This window comes from Anthonomus grandis, chromosome 1 (assembly GCF_022605725.1).
Source record: "Anthonomus grandis grandis chromosome 1, icAntGran1.3, whole genome shotgun sequence".
Classification (NCBI taxonomy): domain Eukaryota; kingdom Metazoa; phylum Arthropoda; class Insecta; order Coleoptera; family Curculionidae; genus Anthonomus; species Anthonomus grandis.
Window position 1 is genome coordinate 15,391,848 of NC_065546.1, and position 25,368 is coordinate 15,417,215.

General features: G+C 30.5%; 1 protein-coding gene across 1 annotated transcript in view; it reads left to right on the plus strand.

Annotated features, from left to right (window-relative positions):
• The first annotated feature begins 11,549 nt into the window (after positions 1-11,549).
• The window catches only part of LOC126744971 (uncharacterized), a 320,592-nt gene continuing 306,773 nt past the window's right edge, over positions 11,550-25,368 (plus strand). Inside the window, 1 exon segment of the mRNA XM_050452602.1 lies at positions 11,550-11,634. Within this exon segment, the coding sequence (XP_050308559.1) occupies positions 11,614-11,634 (21 nt within the window). The 5' untranslated portion in view covers positions 11,550-11,613.

Here is a 25,368-nt window from a genome sequence, read left to right on the forward strand (position 1 = left end):
AGGTGCTCGGAACTTATATTCAATGGAGCCTAGACTTCCGATTTAATCTTTAACAGATACTTTTTTGCATCGACCTATATTTTAACTCTAATATGCCTTCATGTGCCTTCAATCCTTTTCTTTAAGCATTTGGAGGACACAATGTTTACTTATATTAATAAAATAACTTTAATTGTCTAAAAAAAAATGAAGTACTTTTTTAATTTTAATACCCACTACCTCAAAGAAATACGACCCCATCTTATTTCCCCAGAGAGTTTTAATTTTTTTGTTTTATTATAGATCTGAGAAAAAGCAGGCGTATCGTGATTTTACCGTGTCAAAAATAGGGTGCTCGTGTAAAGCCAATTTCGTCAATTTGAATTTCGATAAGTTTTATCAGAATAGGTTAGTATTTTTAGCAAATAAATATGACGGTGATGTGATGATTTTTAATTGATTTTGCTTTTAATGACCCAAAACCGTGTGTTGTTTAATTTTTCGTGGTTTATGTCTTTTCCCCTTGGTTGAGGTTTTTTCCAAGCTGGATCCATAAAAGCTAAACTACAGATGGATTTTTAAAACTTCTATTGACTGTTTTTGTTATACGGATCACCTTATTTCCTTTGAGAGTTACCATAATTCTTGTAGTTTCGGTGTTAAAAACAAACAACATATCAAAAAATGAGTAGCAGTATTAGTATGAAAAAAGGTTATTTTATCTTAAGTTTGATAACTTAAAATCTAAAAATAATTACTGGTTTTAATAAGATTTAGTGGATCTGCTATTTATTCGCTAAGACAAGGTGAATAACATCCACAACCATTCTGACTACTGATGAAAAGCTGTCGTAAGCTGTAATGTTGGTCAAATCATTAATTTAACATCCCTTAAATAAATATTGATATATTTAAAAAATGGAAAAGATTGAAAGCAAATGAAGGCATTTTATTAGGCAAAAGTTCTATCGAATTGACTTTCTAGGTATTTAAAAAATAAATAAAAAACCAAGCTTGTAACCAAGCATCTTTTCAACAAATATCCGAAAAAAATTAATCTGTGCTTTTGCCCAAGCACAAGACAGCAACAGTGTTGTTTCTATCTTTAAAGCAAGGTCTAACTTAAGAATCGAAACCAAATTTATAGTTTATCTTTAATAGTCACCAGTTCTTTCTATCAATATATTCTATTATAAATAATTATCCAGCTGAATTCTAAGCTTTTGATAAATATTATAAAATTGAAGTATAATCATAATGGGCAACGAGAATTACTACAAGGATAAACCAAGAGTAACTATTAGTCAAATCATTTACCAAATGACGATAGTTCAGTATAACTATTTTTAAAAAACATGATTATGTTAACTAATTTATACTAAGTTTGTGGAATTTTGAGTGCGTCACCACTTTTTGAGGCCAAGCTTTATGACACGTGAAATCATGACACTTTTAAACTCAAAAATTCGTATCTCTATAAATCTCAATACACCAAGTCAACCTGGCTCGCCGTCCTTCGTGGAAACCCGGCAACCTTCGTACGCGACGCCTCCAGACGCTGGGCGTCCGCTGCTTACAAAACCAGTGGTGAAAATACGGCGTCGTCCCGTTTTCAGTGCCTGCATTTAATTTTGAATTTATTGACTCTTGTCGATTTTGATCTCGATCCGTTTATTTTTACGTGTAGTGTTGGTGTTCAGTTAGTTAGTGTGAAAAAATTCCATTGTTTTTTTCGTTAAGTACGTATATGTTATACACACCGTAGTTATAGCAGCAACTGACCAGCAGTTATAGCAATAACTGGGAATATCTAAACATAACTGTGGGGGTGGTAAATGAGCTTCAATGATTTTTAATGCAACTCTAGCTTCTATCGCCAAAGCTGTGTTTGCTATTATAATACTGATCTTTCAAGTTTTGTGATATAAGCGATATTTTGGACTTACATATTAGAATTTATTATCCATTAGAATTCAAATTACTACACATATTTGTAGATTTAAAATTATAAATAAAAATAATCGGTACAAACTTTATATGTCTTGTTTTAGCTGTGAAATTATAAAATATAAAATGCTTTATGAACTTTATATTAAATTTAGATTAAAATTTTTACTCATAACCTAACAGCGAAATGAACTCTTTAAAAGATCATTCTCTTACTAATTGCCCAAATTACTTACCACTTCGGCTAATAACTAACTGAGTTTAAAAAATAATTCTTTGATACTCAGCTGGCGATATTATCTTAGCGGTCTTTGTTTATTTACCTCATAACTCCTTGTCTCGCTCTAGTCTTCACCGCATCAATATACTCTATTTTCTTTTTTTTTTTTAATTTTTGCTTTTAAAGATAATCGCATTCGTCATATAATTTTGGCTAAATAGATTATATACATACCTCAACTTATTATTATAGGCGTAAACAGTATTTAATAGTCTTAATGTTCAATAAAATGAATAATTGCAATTCGAATAATTATAAAATGCCTAATAATTAGTTATAATGCTTTTAGAAACTTTATATTAGAGAATATGATTAAAAAGAAATTTTTGTCGAAACGATTTTAAATTGCTTATTACGTTTCACAATTTATGTTTTTTCAGTAAATACCTTTTTTAAATTTGGAATTAATTTATTTTACTTTCGATTACATTGGATTTATTTCAATAATCACATTAATTTAGTAGCTAAAAAAATTAACAAATAGTTTTATTCAAAACAGATTTTAAATAAAATATTTATATTATATACTATCGTGGGCTTACTGCAAAAACTCTCTAAGTCCCAATACCATAGTTTTGAGAAAATTAAGTTTAAAGTTTATATTTAAATGGAAAAATCAGTAAATAATTTAAAAAAAAGTGGAACTGGGAATTTAGGATGTGGTTTAACAAAAGCTAAAACTTACCTATAAAAAATTTAAAATATTCGTATTTTTTACCAGAAACTATAAGAAAATGAAGACAAAAATGGACTTAGTGCTTTTTTGCAGAATGAAAATCAGTAATTATTCAAGATATAAGATTTAATTCCTTAGTCAAAATACAAGTAAAAGGTACAAATTAAAAAGTCGTTTAAAATAAAAAAAAAGGAGAAAAATATGAAATCTACTCAAACATCATCACTTTCCTCTTCACTTTCAAAGCCAGGAACTGAATCGACTTCGGTCTTTGATGTCGGCAATGATTTGTACCAACCATGAAATTCTTCAGGTATGTCACCTTTTTTACATAACTGCAGTAAACAATTTTTTTTCTTTTGTGTTATTGAAAGTTTTTTTGGATATAAATCTTTAATATTTATTTCTTCCAACATCTTTGGCCGTCCTTTACCAGAAACACTAATTTCTTTAAATTCAGAGAAATGATCGTATCTGTACAAGATAACCCCTGGTCTTTTTTTCTCATATCTGAAGCATTTTACTTTAAGCCAATTGACAGTTTCTCCTTCATTATTCTTATTTCTGTTTTTTATTATATTTTGGGATAAATCTGTTAAATCCTTAAAGTCTGAGAAAAGCATCTGAAACACTTGATAAGCAGTACTTTTTTTATTTCTCACACGCTTTGATCGCGCTAATCTAAAAATATTTAACCAATCTTGAATGGTATACACTGGCATATAGCGTTTGGTTGTTTCTATAGTGCTGTGCATACTATCAACCTCCATAAAGGTATGACCACTTTCTAAAAATTTGTGTTCAATAGTTTCTAAAGGTGTAATTTGAACTAAGGACAAAAAAAGTGCGGCTATATTTTGGTTACGGTTTTGACCCTCGCAGGTATCCGAATGAAAGCAGAGCTCCTGGATTTGAGGACTTAATTGCCTAATATACTTAAGGAGACAACTTCCAATTTCTGAACTACCCCGCTTTCCCTGTAACTCCGTCCATGCATAGCAATAAGCGTTGCTGTCATGTTTCAATTCATAAGTTGTACATACATAGTTTAAGACTATAATACATAGAGCTAACGTCGCTTGAGGGTATTTGGAGAACTGATTGCAAATCAAATGTACTACATATGAATGCATTATCGTTTTGGCATCTTTCTTTATTCCGGGCTTTGGCATTGTTACAATCTTCTTTCCTTGCAAGGTGCTGCCTATAATCAGCTTCCAAATTTTGTTTATCTACCACGTTTTTAAGGGAATCGTATCTAGTACATAACTGACAAAGATCTTTTTTAGGCTTAAAAACAGAATAATTGTAGTCAGTGCAAAAAACCCTTCTGTATGTTATTTCACTAACAGGTTTACAATTAAGTTGAATGCATTCTTCTTTGTAGAGATTATACATCTTGGTTATACTAAGTTGTAGACTAAGATACAAACGTTTTGTTTCACTTTTCACACTTTTTAGTGCAACCGAACTTACACTTGTCACAACTTATGGGTTTTGGCAGTTTTGATTCCAGTTTCTGTTTTTTTTTTCAAATTTTTCTTCCATTTTGATTGATCACTTTTTTTCCATCTACTTCTCTTAATTTCGAAATCTCTTACAGCAGCATTGTCTACATTTTCTTCTTCCTGCACATCTGTCTCACGTTCGTTTACAATTTCTTCATCGCGGTCTTCATCAACTTGGTAATCAGGATCTCGAATAGAACAGTCTGACCCAAAATCTTCCCATTCATCAAGGTCTTCAGTTTTATTGTCTTCTCTTTGAATCATACATACTAGATTTTCATCTGTGTCACTCTTAATTGAAATATCATCTGTCGCGACGGTCGCTGAATAAGAGGTCCCGGGCATGTTTTGCGATTCGTTAAGGTTTAGGAGGTGGCGTTCAGGAGCCTGATAGTCCTCATTATTTAGGTGAGTGGCGGGGTAACTAATATTTAATTCGTAGAATTGAAAGAGACACCTGCCTCATTATGACCACAGAGTAGCTTAATATCTGAAATAAGACAATGAAAATTACCTTATTTAATAAAAAAAGTGTACGTTTTTAAATTAACGAGAACAATTTCATACAGGGTTTTTGTTTTAAAATACATATTCTATGAGAACAGATTTTTTAAAACACTCAAAACTTAAAAATTCAGTTTAGAAAAACACTTTTCGTAAAAACACATTAAGTATATCACCCAATTTACTTTACCGTCTTAATGTGGATTAAAATTAAAAATAAACGTCATATAAATCTGATATAAAAGAAAAATATTTGAAAGCTTTCCCTGTGTATAATGCGTATTTTTTATTTTCTATAAAATTTTTAAAATTACGAGCTTCGAATAATAAATAATATAGATTTTGGACATGTGAAACAATTCCTATTAAGACGGGCGGCGCCAGCGTTTACATAGTAATATTGCCAAATCTTCTTTCTGTAATCTTGTCCCCTGATTGGTTACTCCAAAACCTAAAAAAATCAAGGTTGTCAAAATGCTAAATTAATTTACCAAATTTCAACCAATTCTGATAAAAGGTGTTCCATTCTTATTCTTTTTCAGGTTTCGAAAAGTAACCAATGAGCGGACAGGATCAGAGAAAAAAGGTTTGGCTACTATGAAATGTAAACGCCGGCGCCGTCTTAAGTTTTCTAATAAAACTAAAGAGATAATAGCATAGACCATATTACAACCGTACAACCTCGTTTACATTAAGACACGTACAGAAATAAAAATTATTTATGAAATAACCTAACTTAACATTTCGTAATCCGGCCGGAAATTAAAAATCAAACGTCATAATAAGTAAAAGTACTTACCACCAAGCCTATTTTCCTTTTTTAATGCCATCTTAAGACACTTTGCACCTCGAGAAAGATATTTTGCGTTCATTTTAGCCAAAAATTTGCAATAAAAACACCAAACACTCCTTCGCGTAACGTACCTCGTGGAGCACCCAAAGCTAATGCCTCCTAAAAATTATTCTAGAATAATCCTTTAAGTGGACTTAAGCGGTTTTGACAGAATAATATGAGTTGCCAATAAAAATTTTTTAGACAGTAAAAAACCGTTAAGATACATTGCAGGGTTTTGCTAGTATATTGCTAAGTTTATTTAGCGGAATATATACAACCAAAACCCATTGAAGTATTTTAAAGAGCTTTGCTGTTAAGTATTAATTAACTGCTGATATAAAAGTCTGCAAAAATCGAATAATCGCGCGCTTACAGTTTTTTAGCTGTATTAAATTTTGGTTTTTGGACTTAAACGATTTGTGAGGTATAAAAAAAAGCCGTTAAATAATTTTATGGACTTACAGGATTTTGTCAAACTATTCTAAATCACACTTTGGACTTAGCTGCGCTCTTATATTAAAATCGACCAAAATTGGACATAGAGGGTTTTTGCAGTAAGCCCACGCTATATTCTAATTCGCTTTCAAGTAGTTTAAAATCGTATAACATAGATACAGGATTAATTCTGATTTTTTTATATTGGAAAAGCAGGAACAGAATTTAAATGTTAATATTACTTGGTGGTTGCCAAATAACATTGTATAAACGATTTAAAAATAAATTTGAACTCGAGTTATACAAATATACATTTCACGTTTTCTGTTTTAGTTTTATTTGCAAATTGACTGCATGTGTGCGGTGAATCTGTCAATTATTGCTCTTGAGGTACTTTTGTTAAAATAAAATTTTCCTACACGTGTAGAAGCTCCTAATTACAAATTTATTTATGGAAACAAAATATTTTAAGTAAAATGTTAATATTTTAGATATTAAAAGGTATGTTTAGATCCAGAGTTACATCGAAAATTGAAGTAAAATATGAGTTGTTTAAGCTAAACTTAAACTAAAAAACTTATTGTATAGTTATAAAACTTTAACAAAAAAGCAATAAAAGCTTTCAGCAATGGTTAGCCATTCATTATACAGGGTGTCCCATTAGTGCGATAACGGACGATAGCTCCTTAAACAGTGATATAAAAAAAAATTTATACAAAGTTACTTTATTGTCTAAGGTGCATAACATAAAAATATTTTTTGATATCCAGGGTGATTCATAAATGTGATATGATACACAACTTTTTTAATTTAAATGGAACACCCTATATTTTATTGCATTTTTGGATTGCTTTAAAAATTCTGCATACCTTTTATCAAGCATCGTCTATACCAAAACTTACCCGTTTGTAAGATTTAATATTTTATTAAAAAAATCGACGTTTGCACATCTCCACAAAAACAAAAATAATTCACTCATTTGGGATCCTACAAGCCAAATCTTTTGTAGGTTGTTAGTGCTTACTTTATGGTCCTATGAGAATTTGATAATATTCTACAGGGTGTTGACAAAAAATGTAAACAACCATATCTTATTTTTTTCAAATGGAATGACCCATATAGTTCACAATGAGATAAGCTTTCTTTTTTGTTAAGCATGTCCTATACCTATCTGTAATAGTTATCGAGTTTTTTACACTTTTTCCGAATTTCGCCCTTAAAATCCACAATAGTCGCGTTTTAATTTAAAAGAAGTTTGCTTAGTTGGCCATGGAAATAACAATTGCACAAAAATCAAGCAATTACTTTGACAGAAGATTTAGTGTTGTCAGTTTATCACTAAAGCGAAACATTTTTGCATTAAAAATGAATTTTTCGAAAGAGGATATGGTGAAAATGATTTACTGTTTCAACTGTTTGGATGCAATTGAGGTAACTTTACTGTTTATTGGCAAGCACAGTTAGATAATTCAAAAATCCACTGTTAACAGAATCACATGTTTTTATGTAGGTACCTACAGATTATCCAAGAATTATCTGATAAATATTTTGCTAAACGTTTAAAGACGTTTGAAAAAAACAATTTATTAAACCTTAAACTTTAAAAATAATAAACGGAACGGATTGAAAAGCATTTTTAAATTTGGAATTTTATTAAATTACAAGAAATTTAATGATACCAAAATGTACAGAAAAGAAATTTTGTTTAAAATTTACCAAATAATAAAATCTTAAAACTAATCAAAAAATCAACAAAAAAATATTCCTTAAATAAAAAAAATTCAAATTGTGAACAATAACAACAACAAATGACTAAACCAAAAAGGTATGTACATTAAACTATAAATAATGTTCTACAAGTCCACCCTGGTGTTGATCACACAAACGAATTCGTTTAACAAAAGAACTTCTTACTTTCTGTAACATTTCTCTAGTTACTTCTTGAAAAACATTCCAAATTCTTTGCTTCATGTCGTTTTTGGTGATAATAGGCCTTTGATAAACCCGATTTTTCACAAACCCCCACAAGAAAAAATCGAGTTTTGTGAGGTCAGGATATCTGGCCAGCCAAGCAACTGGTCCTCTCCTGCCAATCCATTTATTTCGAAAATGGTCATTTAGATTGGCCCTCACAACACGGCTAAAATGAGGAGGCGCTCCATCTAATTGTAGCCACATTCGTCTTACTGTTTCTAATGGTAAATCATCCAGCTCTTCTTCGAATTCATTTTGCAAAAAATGTAGAAAGTTCTGACCGTTCACTGCCCCATCAAAGAAATATGGTCCAAGAAGCTTTGTCCCAATGATACCAGCCCATACATTAAGTGACCATCTATGTTGATGATCCAGTGGTATCACATGCGTTGGACTTACATCGTTGTAATAATGGAAGTTGGTCGGTTTACAAATTCATTTTTATGGAATGTCGCTTCATCAGTGAACAACACAAAGTCAAAAAAGTTCTGTTGCAGTTGGATTTGATGCAAAGCCCAGCGGCAAAAGTTTCGGCGATTAGCAAAATCTTGATCGCTTAATTCTTGTACAAGCTGTACGTGATAGGGATGATATTTATGTTTCCGGGTGATTCTATTAGCAGTGGATTTTTTAATATCCAACTGCCTTTCAATTTGCCTACAAGAGACATGCGGATTTCCTACTAGGGCTTGCATAACAAGCATTTCATTTTGTGGATTTGCCCCTGTTTTTTGTCTTTGTGACATTTCATAATTTAAATTTTCAGTTCTTTCAAATCTCTCCTTTAGTCTTTCAAATGCCAATCAATTTGAATGTCGTTCCACATCCGGATATCTCTGTGCATAAACTCTGCTTGCCAGTAAACAATTTTTCTTACTTGCACCCAAACAGTAAATCATTTTCACCATATCCTCTTTCGAAAAATTAATTTTTAATGCAAAAATGTTTCGCTTTAGTGATAAACTGACAACACTAAATCTTCTATCAAAGTAATTGCTTGATTTTTGTGCAATTATTATTTCCTTGGCCAACTCAGCAAACTTCTTTTAAATTAAAATGCGATTATTGTGGATTTTAAGGGCGAAATTAGGAAAAAGTGTAAAAAACTCGATAACTTTTATAGATAGGTATAGGACATGCTTAACAAAAAAGAAAGCTTATCACATTGTGAACACCTTAAGATAAAAAAATATGGGTTATTCTATTTGAAAAAAATAAGATATGGTTGTTTACATTTTTTGGTTTTGGATAGAGTATTGCGAACACCTTGTAGAATATTATCAAGTTCTTATAGGATCATAAAGTTAGTGTAAGTATGCACTAACAACCTACAAAAGATTCGGCTCGTAGGATCCCAAATGAGTGAATTATTTTTGTTTTTGTGGAGACGTGCAAACGTCGATTTTTTTATAAAATATTAAATATCTCACAAACGGGTAAGTTTGAATAGCATAAGATCAGTAAGATCCTAATAATTTTTCATTTCATTTCTAAACATTCTCAAAATATAACTATGAACGACAATTCTGATTTTATGTTTTTAAGATTTAAATTAAAACATACTCTGTTCTTTTATGAATCTATATAACAACAAGAGTGAAATGAGACTTTTTATAAAAATTAATGCCTGCTCCATACCAGGTAGACGTGAAAATCAAGCTACATATTTAAGAAACATTCAACAAATGTAAGAAATATTCTTTGCTACTATTGGAGAGAATACAGTTTACTAGTATGAGCATACAAAAGATTTATTTAGGATCTACCTAAATTAGTCAAAAACAATTTTCATTTTTTACTACTCAAAAGACAGTGTATACTATGGATTATTAAGGCGTGATACGTGATATTGAAATGCGATAACTTTTAAGTAAATTCATTAAAACTATTTTTTTCTTTTTAACACTTTAGGTAATGTCTTAGTATTTACCAGAATATTTGTATATATTCTTTCTTAGGTAATTTTCCTTTTTGGGAACTTTTTTTAATTCATCACTTTGCAACCTTATAAATTGGACAGAGATATTAATTAGAAATAAATTATTCATATATTGTTTTTGTCCTATGATTCATAACTGAATGAATGCGTTTACCTGCGAAATTTTTACTTAATTATTAATATATATTAAGTATAAGTAGGAATGTTACTGATCTATGCAGGATATTTAAAATATCTTAGGAATATTCTGTTAGGTTATAAGACATTCTTGCCATATTGCAGAAAAAAAAACCTAAATCCGCAAAGTACATACTTGAATATTCTACCTAAAAATATCATATTTTATTGGAAATATTTAGGCGAAAAAATAAATAAAAATATGTTATATGAAATTTATAATGTTAATTATTTTGTAAGATTAATATATTTGTTCTTAACAAAGAAAATTTGAATAAAAATATGAAATAGTTTTAAATTAATGCTGTTCCTTAATTTTCATATTTTTAAAAATTTTAGTTTAAAAAATATATTTTGTCGAAAAAAGGGCTAAAATTTTTATTGTTGTATATTCTATTTCTTTCAAATAAAGTTGATTTTACAAAAGATTGCCGAACTACATATTCAAACTAAAATGTGCCTTTAAATTTTTTCCCTTTGAATTAGTTTTTTTAATTTTATTTAAAAATTTTACTACTTTATCTTTTCTATTTAATTCAAACAACTGCAAAAATTAACTGCAAATGTCAACATTTTCTATTATTTTTTTTTTTACTTTAAATATTAACTTTAGGTATTTATGTTTGTATGTATCTTTTATTATATTGATCAGATATCTTAGTAAGGTTTTATTAAAATATTCTTTGGATATACCTTATATACAAAATTTATTTTATGATAATTATTTATTCTCAATAAAAGGTGCCTTTTTTAAATTATTGATTATGCAATATTCAACAACCTCATTGGCTTGAATTAAAACTTTATTTTTAATTTACTATATTTAATTTTAAATTACAATTTAATTTTAATTTTAAGTTCTTTATAGGTTCTATATTTTAAAGTTTTTGGTAACTTATTTTTATATACTCAATTTGTAATCTGCTACAACACCAGATCAAATTACAACATTAATATGTAAACCAAGTCACATCTGCTTCCGATAAACTAAATGCCAAGCACACGTCCAAAAGAAATTTGTCACCAAACGCAGCCGGCTCATTCACCAGATTTATATATCCCTAATTTTTAATTTAACTCATGTCCATTATCGCTTTTTAATCACTACTTTACTATTTAGGGAATGAAAGGTTTACTGCCCCCTTAGTTCATGTATAGTTTTTTTCGTCATTCATAAAAGTCAGTTTATTCATGTCGTTATTGAGATCTTTTCTATAATGTGTTACTTATATGCTACTACATGAAGTTAAAAGTCTTAAGAAACCAATCTGTACTTAACGAGAAATTATTTTCAGTTAGTGTCTTCAGCAGTTTCGTTAAGTAATGTAAAGTTAACTCCTCTATACATGGCACGTGAAAATGAGCAGTTACAGAAACTACGTAAGTACCTTACATTATTTATTTTAATTTAGCTCTGGGTCTATAAATAGCACCCTCTTAAGAAATAATGTTTGCCAATACAATTTAGTCCAAGAGCATCTATTAATTGACTTTAGGTTGTTACTCTTCTAGTCCTGAACTTGCTATTTTCAGCACTTGGCGTTGCTATTTTAAAAAGACCAAGTGGAAAATGCATACCTGTATTATTTTCATTCTTGTGCTTGTGCCATTTATAAAATAAAATTGTTGTAATTGTTAAGCCTGCGAAGGAAAATTTTATTTTTAAAAATAGAACCACTCCCAATATTTTAACTGCTTCTGTTTTAAAATAGCCGTGTAATTGTAACACCGTACAAATTGTCTTCATCTTTCATGTGGTATCCCCTTTCCTAAAAAGTGACAGTGCTTAATATGTTACACACTGTACCAGGAAAACAAGATTCACATTTAAAAATGTTTCTTCCAAGGAAACGTGTACTTTTACTTCCTGCGATGAGTTTTTATTAATGGTTATTTCGATATGGACATTTCACAGTTAAAGGTCTCGTTTAGGATACTGAGGCATAAAAGACCAATTTATAAGATTATTTTCTTTTTAATTTGAATGCAAATGATAAACATAGTCTAAACTTTTAAAAATTTTTAATTTTGTTTTAATTAAAATTAATTTAAAATCAATTTTCGTTGATCAATGGTATTCGTTAAGCAACTTTACCTTAATAATTCATTCTTTAGGCTAATTTTATTTTATTTTCAGTAACCGTTCTGAATACTTATATCATTTTGATTCATTAGAGTTATCTACCTGAACCCCATAGATAACATAGCAAAAATTTGGTCCCTCTTTGCAAAGTAAATAGATATTAATATTTCTGTATCCGTATTCATGAAGCAACATCAACTGTAAAAAGATGCTTTAGTCTAAATAAAATTAGTCATCCACTTTCTAGCCATTTCCAATTTTGGCAAAAATAATTTTTAAATTTTCATGATCAATACGAGAAAGTAAAGTGCCGATACGGAGCAAATAAATAAATTTATAGATAAAATAGAAGAGCGAAAATTTGAAGCAGCTACAGCAGCCTGGCTGGAATAACAAACATAAAGCCATTACTTTGATGGTAGCTCTTTAGGGATCGGTCTTGTTGTTGCTCAAAACAGTACCAGCTTCTCACCAATGAGTCTATGAGACATTGGCCATAGCCTTAGAAAGAACATTTGGCAATCAACATTGAAGGCAGCAATCTCAAGCAAAATCTAAATATTAAAAAGCCGAGGCTATTACAAGATGTCTTATTCATCTGGCTCATCAAGGAGCCTTTAAGGAATTTTAGGATGATCAAGCTGGCTAATATTTCGTACATGGCATTAGAGATTAAAAAATCTAACGAATGCTGCGTATCACCAAATTTGAAAACAGGAGTGAAGCCTTATATAAAGCCCTTAAATTGGAAGCTGCATATAACATTTCCACGCCAAAGATCAAAGCTGTTTTCATCGAAGAGAATAAGGGTGATGCCAATAGTGATGGTCTACAAAAACTGTTTATAGTGATAATAATAAGACATAAATTAAAAGTAGAAATCAAGGTATTCAGTGCTATCGATGTGAATGCACTGGACACATAAAACTTGACTATCGAATCTAGGTGCGAGCTCGTTCGACAACCAGAAATTGCGGAGCCTCTCGAACCAATCAAGAAAGAAGGCGGTCACCAAGAACACCCCTTGGATAACGGATAGGTATTGGCTTTTAAAGATAAGGGCCTCAAATTTATCTTCATCAAAAGTCTGACAAAATCTGCCAATAGCCTTACCATTGAAGGGGTAGTTAAGAAAATACTATTTAACAATACAGTTGATACGGGAGCAGCGGTGTCTCTAACAAAATCAAGCATAATACGTGGACTAAAGATTGAGCCTTTACATCCAAGATTGATGCTGCACACGGTGATTGCAGATGTTACTGGGGAGATAAAAGTCCATATCTGGCTGGGAACTTTCATGTTAAATCACAAGATGGCTGATATAAAATATTAGTATATTTTGGGAATAGATCTTAGAAGACAATACGGATTCTGATTTGACAACAAGCTGAGTATTTTGAGATTCGGTTCGGTTTTAAAACATTAAAAAACTAGAATCTCACAAGTTTGTTTGTTTGTTGTCTTTTTACAAAAATATTTACCGATTCTTTATTGTCAAGTTTACACACATTTTTAGAAGAGAAAATTTTCAGATATACAGATTGGCGAATGGATCACTACACATATAAAGTTCTTAACAGGCAAGATGTTGAAAAGTCGCCGCCGTGACAGCACGCCGGTATTTCAAGTTCGAGTTCGATTATTTTGAATTTTATTTTAGTAAGCGTTTGACGTTGGTGGCGGCAAAATTAAAAAAAAAATATGACGTAGCATTGGTATAATATTTTTTTTTATGCAGGAATTATATGTGCAAAACCCACATAGATTCGTAATTACAGTTTTTTCATACTGTGCATGGCATTTTTCTTAAATTAAAATATAAAATAGAATGTAAACGTTATAAAAAAAAAACAAAAAATAAAACTCTTAATAAAAGACCTAACAAATAATTATTTAGTGACAAAGCTCAAGAAGACCTCCTTCTTTAGCTAAACATAAGGTTAGCCTATCGTAAAAGCTGCTTCTAACTTCTAAAAGAGTTTGACGTAAAATGGGATTGGCAAATTAGACAGCCATCTTATTTAAAATAGACTAATCCCAAGTCTATATCAGGGAGGAGTTGAATGACAGGAAGAACTAGGTTTTGTAGCATCTCAAGTTATTTTTCGTTCAAAGTACCATCAATAAAAATGGCCCAATAATATGGTCGTCCAAAATATCAGCCCAAACATTCAACTTTTGAGGGTACTGAGTACAGAACTGAAAGATTCTGTGCTCGTTTTCCTGAGATCAGAACTAATAATAGAAGGATTTTGTTTACCATGGAAAAAATGCAATGAAAAAAAGGACTCATCTTGCAAAATATTTTCTAAGAAGTTTTCAGTTTCATTTGCCTTTTCCATCATGGTTTCACAAAATCCCATTCTTCGCCCCTGGTCTTCAGGAAACACCTACTAAGTTTTGGAATATTTTATCTATGTTTTTTCGAATTACTTTGTCACAGTATTATAGTGCATACCGAGTTTCTGTCCGACACTTCTTCTGGATCGTGTTGCATCCAAAACTAAAGCACTACAAACCATTTCTTCCCGCCTTTATATTTGTTCTTAGAGGCAAAAAGATGTCTTAAAATTTGACACGATATTAAGTTTTAATCATACTTTTAGCTCAAGGAATCGGTCTATTTTCAAAATTCACTGAGAATAAATCCCTCCATCGTACTGCCGAATTGCCTTTATAAAACCATTTAATCAAATTAACTTATTCGGAAGGGGTATACATAGGCATGATGATAAATATTAAAAAAAATAAAATAGCGCTTGAAGACTCAACAGTGCAGTATGCAATCATACAGTAAAATGAGGTCTGCTAATTATGCCGTGCCGAAAATAGTCAGATCAGACAATCAGAATCCACGACGCCGCTTATCAACCAGAAAGTAAGCGAAAAGCGGTGTTTTGCCATTTTTAATGCCTATGTGTAGTCTTCTATTCTCCAACCTGTATATCACACTAAACACATTTAATATAAACTTATTTGTATTGGGATTTGAATTAAAAATATGAACTAGAAATATTAGTCTGTTTTAAGAGCAAAAATAATATTTTCAAATTAAAAATTAATAAACTCAGTAATGCGCGAAACGTCTTATTGTCAAAAGGCTTTTGTGGTTACACTTGGCATTTGCGAAGTTCTGTGTTTTTTCTTTAGTTTTTGGTTCGAAAAGGTAAAATATGTCATTTTAGTGTTTTTGTGAACTGGAAAAACTTTTACTTAACTTATTTTTTCAAAAATTGTGACATTTATATCAAATACCGCTATTGTCATAACAGCATATCAACGAAGAACCGTCATCATAAACGTCGAATAAGAAAATATAAGATAAATAAACTTAAATAAGAACTTGAATATAAAATATGTAAAATACAAGAATCTTTATATTTTTAAATTAAAATATAAAAAAAAAATACCTATCTATTAATAGGCTATAAAGAATAAAATTCTCGATTTTTGTCTATTATTTTTTGACCACGTCACAGGTTAAGATTTTGTGTCGGTAGAGTAATAATGCGATTGAGTGGCGTTGCGACGTTGTTGCTCTTTTCTCTAATTTATGTTATATACATTTATTGTGAATATTAACTCTTTTATAGAGTATCTTATTATATTATTTTATTTTAAACAATGTTTCATATTTTATTAAAGCAATTATTAAACAGTAGTATTGTTTTGTGCCTGTCAAAATAAGTGACAAATTTTTATAATATTATAAAATGCTTTTTTGCTATTTCTACATAAGTATTTGGCATCTTTGTATCAGAGATGTAAGCCGACAAACGGAAAAATTCTGGGAGCTGCATTAGACTCATCCAAATTGACGAAAAGCTTTCAACTTTTGTCAATTTAAGCTGGCTTTCGACATTAGATCTAAATTCTGAATAATAACCAATGAGCATCCAGGAAGTAATACTGGACGTTTTTTACTCGAAATGGCCTTTATCATTTCAATGTTATTTCTTTTAGTCTGTGTAATGCTTCTGCTACGTTCGAAAGGATAATGGAATTTATACTACGAAGACTTTGTTACCCTGACGATGTACTCGTAACGAAAAAAACTTTTAATATACATCTCGAAAACGCAAAAGCGGTTCCCAATAAAATCTAGAATACCCAGCCTACATTGAACCAAAAGCTTGCACTTTCAACCAAAAGTGAATTTTCTTGTATACAAGAATTGAATTATTTTGAATATAAGGTGAATCGGAAAAAATTACAAGCATAAAGGACTGGCTGCGACCTCAAGATAAACATGAGTTAAGAAGTTTTCTTGTACTCTGCACTTACTACCAAAGGTTTGCCGAAAGATTTGCTAATATTGATGCCCCTTTGTATGGGTTGGCAGAACATAAATTTAGTTTTCATTGGAACGAAGTGCAATTTTGTTTTCGAAGACGAAAGCTGCTTTATGCGAGCAACGTTGGTATTGGAGCAGTGCTATCATAAGTCCAGAATAGCGAGAAATAAGTCATCGACTATTTTAGCAGAGTATTGTAGAAGCCAGAAAGAAATTATTGCGTCACGAGGAAATTATTGCCTCCTTGTTACTTAATACTATATTTAAAAATGGTTAGTAATCCTATAGAAGAAAGTTATCCAAGTCCTAGAGGAGGCAACTTTGTTTAAAAACAAAGTTCTTTCTAAAGCTGCCTGATATTCATGAATTGGTTAGAAAACGACTAAAGATTGCAAGCACCCGGATGAAGACCCGATACGACCTTAAAGCAAACTGCTCAGGATTTCAGTAAGGTGACAAAGTATGGCTTTAGAACTTTCAAAGAAAGAAAGGGAAATCAGCAAAGCTGATGCCAACCTGAGCAGGTCCATATGCGGTACAAAAACGGTACAAGACGGGGGCAATGTTACAAAGTTATTTTATTACGGTCTTGGCCGGATTATGCTAATAGCTTTATGTTTGTTTATAATAATATTTGATCCTAAAGAGCATTGTGTTAAAAGTTCTGGAAATTAGTATAGAGACCTGGTTCGATGTAAAGTTTAAGTTTATAGTTGTGATTTGAGTAGTCTAAATAATTATTAAATGTTTAGAAATATTAAGTCATTGTAAGTGAAGTAGTGTTCGGTTTTATTTTAAATACCTATTAAAATTTTACCACTCTTTTCTCTCCAAATTTCTCGTTTTTTCAATAAATTCGAATATCTTTTACTTATAGAGTCTCTCTTGTTTTTTTAATGAAAATAATCTTTTGCTTCATTGATTTTTTTCTGAAAAAAGTGACATTACACAATGTGCTTTTTTTTCTTAACTTCGATTGATAAATTTTAAGAAATAAATATTTTGTGCTAACTTTTAATGTTAAAATTATAATTGATAATTTTCTAAAACTATAAACTAGTATAGCATAAATATATTACTATAAATATATAATACATATGAGGGGTTCCATTCCAAAACTTACCTTCTCCATATTGGGTAAAATTTCACAATTGGCAAAAAACGTTGTAGAAGATTTTCAAATACAAATTTATAAAATTTAATATGTATGGATTTACTATAATCATTTGTGTGCTAATTTTAGCATTCATTTAAGTCCTGTTTATTTAATTTCCATAAAATTTAATAAAACAATATGGACAAGACAAGTTTTGGCATGACTGCATGGATAAGACAAGTTTTGGCACAAAAAAGTACAGCAATTGACTGATCTTATTTTTTTTATTAAAAAAAAACACATTATTTAAAAAATCGTAATTTCTTAAATTCTTAGCGAAATATCTTCTTCCACTCCTCCTTCGCAAAATTCATTATTTTCAGTTTCTTCGTCCATTCTCCCCATATTTTTCTCCTGTTCCTCGAAGAAATTTTTATAAAATTCTAAATCATTTCTCCCCATCCAACCTTCCTCATAATGAGCAACTAGTAACTTTTTGACATCTTGAACTTTTTTTTCATTAACCGCCAATCGTTTCCCACGTTTAAAAATTGTCTTGGATTCTCCAACATCACTGTTGTAGTGTTCTTCGCCTCTAACTGTTATTTTATTACAATTTTTCTTAATAACAATCCTTTTCGCTTTAGAAAATTTATAGTGCCAAGACTGCACACCTTTCAGATACTCCTTTGCAACTTCCTTCCAAGATTTGACACCAGAATCTGTTAAATTACTGACGGTTTCTCTTTCCTTAAAGATATCGATATACGTGTTGGGGTATGTGAATAATTTTTTTTCGATGATTCCAAATACACGGTCTGATGGTAGGAATGAATGACCTCTAATGGAAAAAACCTCGATTTTACCAATATGGGGCGGTGCGATATTCCCCAAGAAGTAAATGCACATTGCAACCATTGTGGAGTTTCTGTTTTGCCCTCCGCAGCCATCTGCACACAATCTTATTTTGCTGTAACCCGACAAATTTATGAGATCTGATAGGCAATGGAAAACAGCTGAGGCAATTTCGTTCGAGCCCTTATGGAACTCGTATTCCATCCAGGTGTATAAGAACACGTTATTATTTTGTAATTTAGTTTTTGAGGAACCCTTAACAATTATAAAGTTATAAGTGTAGAGCTGGCGGCTATAATAGGCAATCTGATCTTGGACTTTTGGGATTACCAAGTTTTTTTGACAGTCAAAAGATAAGACGAGCATGTTTTCCTTTGTTTCCCTCAACTTGGAAAAAAATGCTTTGCCTTTTAAGATATGAACTCTTTTTTCAATTTGAAGCTGACTACGTTTGTCATTATTCTTTTCTTGTTTAATTTTTTCTGTTAAAGAACTGCAACGAGAGCAAATGTTGGATGCTGGTGATCCAGAATCAATATTATATTCAAGGCAGAATATATTCCTAAAAAAAGTTTTTTTGGCTTTTAATTTACTTTCAGGCACTTTGTTATTATACATATTTAACAATTTGTTTATAGTTAAATCAGAAGCCAAATCTTCTGTGAAATGGTAAAACATAGTAAGTCATTTTTGCAACATTTTTACAAAATCAAATTCAAATGTTTTAATTAGCCATTAGTTTATTTATATGGTGACATGATTGGGATTTAGCTTCTAGGGGTTTTTAAATTCGAGATTTCTAATTCTTACTTTATTTTCTATTTTGGCGCCTGTTTTTAGCTATTATAGGACTTACTACTTTTTTCTGTCAGGAAAATCGTAATAATGCCAAGGAATAAAATAGTATCTTGCTATTTTAGGTTGCTATGAAAAAATTATTAGAGTTACCGAGTAAATAAATAGTATCTTGATTTGCTATATCCAAACTTGTAATTTTGCAAAGGAAACAAATAGTACCTACAGATGCTACGTTTAAAGTAGTATCTTGTTTAGTAGTGTTACTAAGGAAAATAATAGTATGCTGAGTTGCTATGACAAAATTTTCTATTTTTTTATGAGACAAAAAAAATGTGTAAAGAAAACGAGAATTTTATACAAAATTATATATTTTGAGAAAACCGACAAAGAAAAACAGCCAAAATAGAATAAAATTAAAATTCTAAAGCTTGATAGTAACAAAAAAGTAATACTAATCTTTGGTAACTATTACTAGACTAGGTAATTCAGTTTCGCGTTGAAAGTAAGTCAGAAGAAGTTTCCGAAGTTGGAAGTTTTTCCCAAAAGATTTTTTTACCAGGGGCATTGATGGCACTAAATCTTTAAGAATGCATTCTTTTTTATCACGGTTGATACCCCTATTATTTTTTTATACATCTGGTAATTTTAAATTATATTTGGGTTTTAAAAAATCAGATGAAATAAATTCCAAATCCATATGATTTTTTTTGAAAAATGAATTATTGGAACCCTTTCGAAATTCTGCTACTTTAACTTCGTTTAGCAATGACATTGTTTCATCTGCTTTTTTCTTTTGCCTTGTCCCTTCTTTAAATTCATAAAAGTTTTTAAAAGACATAAGCAGTGTTTTGTTTTTTCTTGATGTTGTAAGAATAAGTTCATTTAATTCATTCAAGTCGTAAACGTTAGGTTTCCTCTTTAAAGCTTTGCCTATTTGGCCGTGGACAGCATCGGCCTTTATATAAGAATGACCTGCTTCAAAATATTTAACTGTTATGAATTTTGGTCCCCAGTTAGAACTTACAATAGATACGAATGCAGCATAAAGCCTCCAATTTTTATTTTGTTCTACATCAGCAGAGGCTCTTTGCATTAGTACAAGGTAAGTCGATGCCACATCCTCTGGTAATCTACCACTAATGGCTTCATGCCACAAAACACAAATATTTTCCCCATTGTTCAGCAGCGAAGCAAATGTTTCGTTGAACACAACTAACTTTCTGACAAAAACAGACGACTTTAGAGACATTTTTGGTAAAAGGAGAACTTTTTGCATGTCCACACTATAAACTCCAAATGAATTTGGATATCTTTTTTTGTCCGTATCATCTTCGTAAGCCTTTCTTGCTTCAACATACAATGAATGATGTTTGTCAAAATCGGTACATGTAGTGCAAGAGTCTTTTGATTCTTTACAGATTTTTTCGTGTTCTTTATGTAATATACAATCACTACATTCGCCTTGATTGGGTTGCTCAAACCCGATGTTTAACAAATTCATGTCGATATTTTTCATGAGACCTTTTATGATGTTCACAAAAGTCTTTCCACATAGATGTTACACTTAAATCCGAAGGCAGATATCTTCTATTAGGAGCATGGGAGAGCTTGTAATGGGAAACTTGTGGATTGTAAGACTCTATATGTTGCTTAAATAGTTCTCCATCTCTCTTATTTGAAGGCGTTGACTTTCCACGTTTATCAGTAAAAATATCAAGCCCTTTTGATACAATTTGTTTCCTCTTAAATTCAGTTATCATGCCGTCAGTGTTTAATCTATGTGTATGCAAAAACATAAGTTTGCATACTTGAACTTTCGTCCCATCATATTTGTCCATAGTATAAGAAAGTGAGCACTACCTTTTATTATTACTATCAATTTTTTTCTGCTTAATTGTTTTAAATTCTATGCGTGCATTAAAATATTGACGCCTCTCTCCAAAAGTAAGTTTCCAAAATGCCTGGCATATTTCGTTTCGTCTTTCATCTTAAAAGTGATCTGCAATTTTTTTTTTCAAGAACATGTGTACAAAACATGATACTTTTTTAAATGGTGTTCTATTTGCTGCTTTTCTTTTCTTGCTCTTTTCTTCTTTTGATATTTTTTTTGTATTATTGGAGAGTTCTCGTTATTACCTTCATGACTTTCCGTACCAACGTCTGAATCTGCAATAAAGTTAAGTGTTACAAAACATTCTATAAAAAAAAATACTAATAACACATCAAAATGGGAAGGTATACAATCATGGAATTTTCTCTTTCTTTTTATTCGTAAAGTTTCATCATAAGGCGTATAGTTCGGATCTAGATCCGAATCATCAGCAGGACTTTCAACAAAAGAACCTGAAAAATATTTTACTATTTAATAAAATACTAGGTTAAGAAACTGTAATGTAAATTTACTTTCATCATAATCCACTGACTGCAGTTTTTTGGGATCACCTTCTTGCGCTGATATGTTATGGTCGCCTGATGTTAGTATTGTATTTTCTACACTGGTCTCGATATTGGTCATTACCTCATCGCCTATTTTAATTTTATAGTTAGGTATACAATAATATTTAAAAGTTAATTAAATATTACAATTATGTTTAAAAGTAAAAAATTTACCTTCATTTTTACCGTAACAGACTGGTTGCAGTTCGGTATAAATCTTCGAATCATCTTGATTTTGGAAAACATTGGTAGGTTCACATGGATGTTTATCTCTCGCTGAACATCCATCCAGGTTATTAGGCTCTGATACTGATGCATTATTATGATAACTAAAATAATTTTTTAATACACCGAGACATATTTTCAGTTTTTACAACGTATTTACCTTTCTGTTTCCAAAATTGAGTTGAAGTCGTTACCATTGATTGTGGATCAATTATCTTCAAAATAATTTTCAACAGAATATGTAAAATTATCTTCATATAAACCTGGATCATTTCTCTTGTTTGCGTCCAAAACATCAAATTTTTTCTAGCATTTTTTACTTGCTTTAGAGCTAAAATGATTTGTCTGTCGAATCAAAAATATAAATATTTTGTATATACTTATAGGTACTTACGCATCGCATAATATTACTGTTGTTAACATCTGAACAGCTTTCTATGTTCAATTCTTGATAACTTTAAACGAAATAAAAAATATAAAAAAAAAACTTTTATTTGGCGTGTACTGAAAAGTTAAAAATAATAGGTATTTTCTCTTTTTTAACAACATTTAAATTAATAATTGCACCCTTTAAGACAGGGAGCAGATTATTAATATTATATAAGTTAGGTACATGTTAATTAGGTAAAAATTTAATGTTATTAGGCGGTTGCTGCCCAAAGCTTTTATAGTGTAGATTCAAATATAAAGTTGAAGAATAAAGATGCGTAGCCAACAGACTTAATTTTAAAGGGTTCAATGACTAATTTAAATGTTGTAAAAAAAGAGAAAATTGTCACAAAAAGTATCACATTTATATTGTAAATATTTACTAACTATACTTTTATAACCTGATAAATGAAATTCTATTACTATACATTTATTTAAAAAAGCATATGATATAGAGATTCTCTAACTATATTTACTTTACTATGGCTTACTTTACTCTTTACTATTGTTACGATAAATTAAACAAGAACTCTTACCTTTGCTGAAGCTCTTCAGAAGATTTTATACACAAACTTTTATTTTGTCTTACCAACTCCATTAAAATTTTCTTCCTCGTAGACGTGTTGTTACTCTCACAATTTACACCAAAATAAGCAAATAAAAACCTAAATACTTTTACACAATAACACACTATAAGTGACCATCCAACGTCGTTCTGCTGCGGTTTCACACGTTAAATTGTCTATATTTTATTAAACAGTGGAAAAATCTAGCAAGTCCAAATGTCATTTTTCCCGCCAAACCGTATTTGGCGCCATTTATTAGGGAAGAATATAGCAAAGTAAATTAACGGATTGGATACAGCGGTGTTTTTAAGCATTAAAATATGGAATAACCTAGTAAATCATTTTACTACGTTTTTGCATGGTTTTACTAGAAAATCGTTAAAATCAAAATGTTAGTAATGTAAAATACTAGGTTTTTCCATTGTAATAAATGAACTATCTTTAATTGATATGCAAAGGAAAAACATTATAACTAAACATATTATCTTTTTCCCTGGGATCTTATTATAACCTATTTTTTAAATTCAATAGCAAAAAAAACTTGCTATGTTTTTCTCTTGAAAGGCTGTTTTGCTATGTTTTGCCAATGAAAAAGAGTAAATTTAAGGACTTACTAGGAATTTCCAACAGCTATAAAACGTTTATCCGTAGGATTTTGGGGAAAAAATTTGTATTGTATAATAGGAAATACCTAGCAATAAAAAAAGGTAACAAAATCTAAATTTTGTAAAAAATTGAGTTACTAGGTTTTTTCTTTCTACGGGAGAAATACTGTCTGTTGCTTTGTTCTCTACAATAATGTACATCAGAACATTGTAGTTTCTCAATAAATATTTTAACAGCCTTTTTTTTTGGGCATACATAGGTTTTTGTTTTGAGCCACCATGATTTTCTTTAGGTGGTAAGCCAGTTTGTGGAAAAACTCGTCCAATTCTTTGAATGCGATCGTTAGAAACTTGCAGAACACCTTTAAATGCATTTTGACATACCTGTATTTTGAAATTCTTTGTTTCTCGTATTTTAATAAAATACTTGATCGCCACCGATTTCCTAGATGAATCAGGTTTTTTCGCTCTTGATCTGGATGGGATCTCAACAGACATATATTTTAAAATAAAATTGTCTTGTTCAATCTTTGTTTTTAAAGAATAAAATAGGGCATGAAACTCTTTAATATCTTGCATTGTAAGAGTTGAACAGCGGTAGGTTTAACCCGATAAATGGTGACATTTTGAAAAAACTGGTAGTTGCAACAGAGCACGCCTACAAAAAAAATATCTAAATAATATTATTTAAACGTTATAAACGAAAACAATTTTGGTACCTTTTTAATTTTGCAACACTTTTTTCCATTTTGTCGGATCACTGGGACGTCGCCTGCCTTTTCCTTATGCCACGGGTAAACAAAATGAATCATTATTACTATCCATTCTTGTTTTAATTATTAAAATTTTTGTTAAACAGCTGTTTAAAAACGTAGACCAAACGCTTGGGATTTACTTATTAAAATGAGGCAAAAATAATAAATCACGCGACCACCAGCATGAAAACAAAATTCTGCGCTCTGATTGGTCGCTGGGATAAGACGACTTTTGGAATGATACAGGCGATGGATAAGACAAGTTTTGAAAGGATACTAAATTTTTTCTATACTTTTTACCGTAGGTAAGGGCGAGTTTTGGCATTGTTAGGTTTGTCTAATGTAAAGAGGGACATTAACAGATACTATAGACACCATGACAAAAAAATGGATAAGGCGAGTTTTGGAATGGAACCCCTCAATATTAGGATAGAGAGTTTGCAATTATATTGCGGACTACACACTAATCTCATTTCTTTTATTTTTTATCACGATGCTTAGTGTTTTGTGTGCAATTATTATATTGGGTTTCTCCTACTTGCCTTAAAATATCTTCAAAAATTTTAGTTCTAAAAACTTAGTCAGCAGCGAAATTATTTTAGTTCATTCCTAGCTACAAACCATTTTAATTTCAAAAATTTATGAGCATTAATTACAATTTTCTTTACTTAATTTGAAGTAGACTCATGATTTCATAGCATGAAGATTACCAACGAATGAAACAATTAAGACAGAAAGTATATGGACAATCTTAGAGTACAGAAGCTTTAGAAATGAAAAATTTATATTTTAAAACCAAACAAAAAAAATGCTGAGAGTTTTTATTAACAATTTCTCTCTACTTCTGAGCATTTCCATTAAATAATTTGACATCGTCAAATAATGTAAACAGAATAATGAAAATCTAATAAACAATTTATATTATTTTTATTTTTAATACTAATGTTTTAAAACCGCTGTACCTAATAA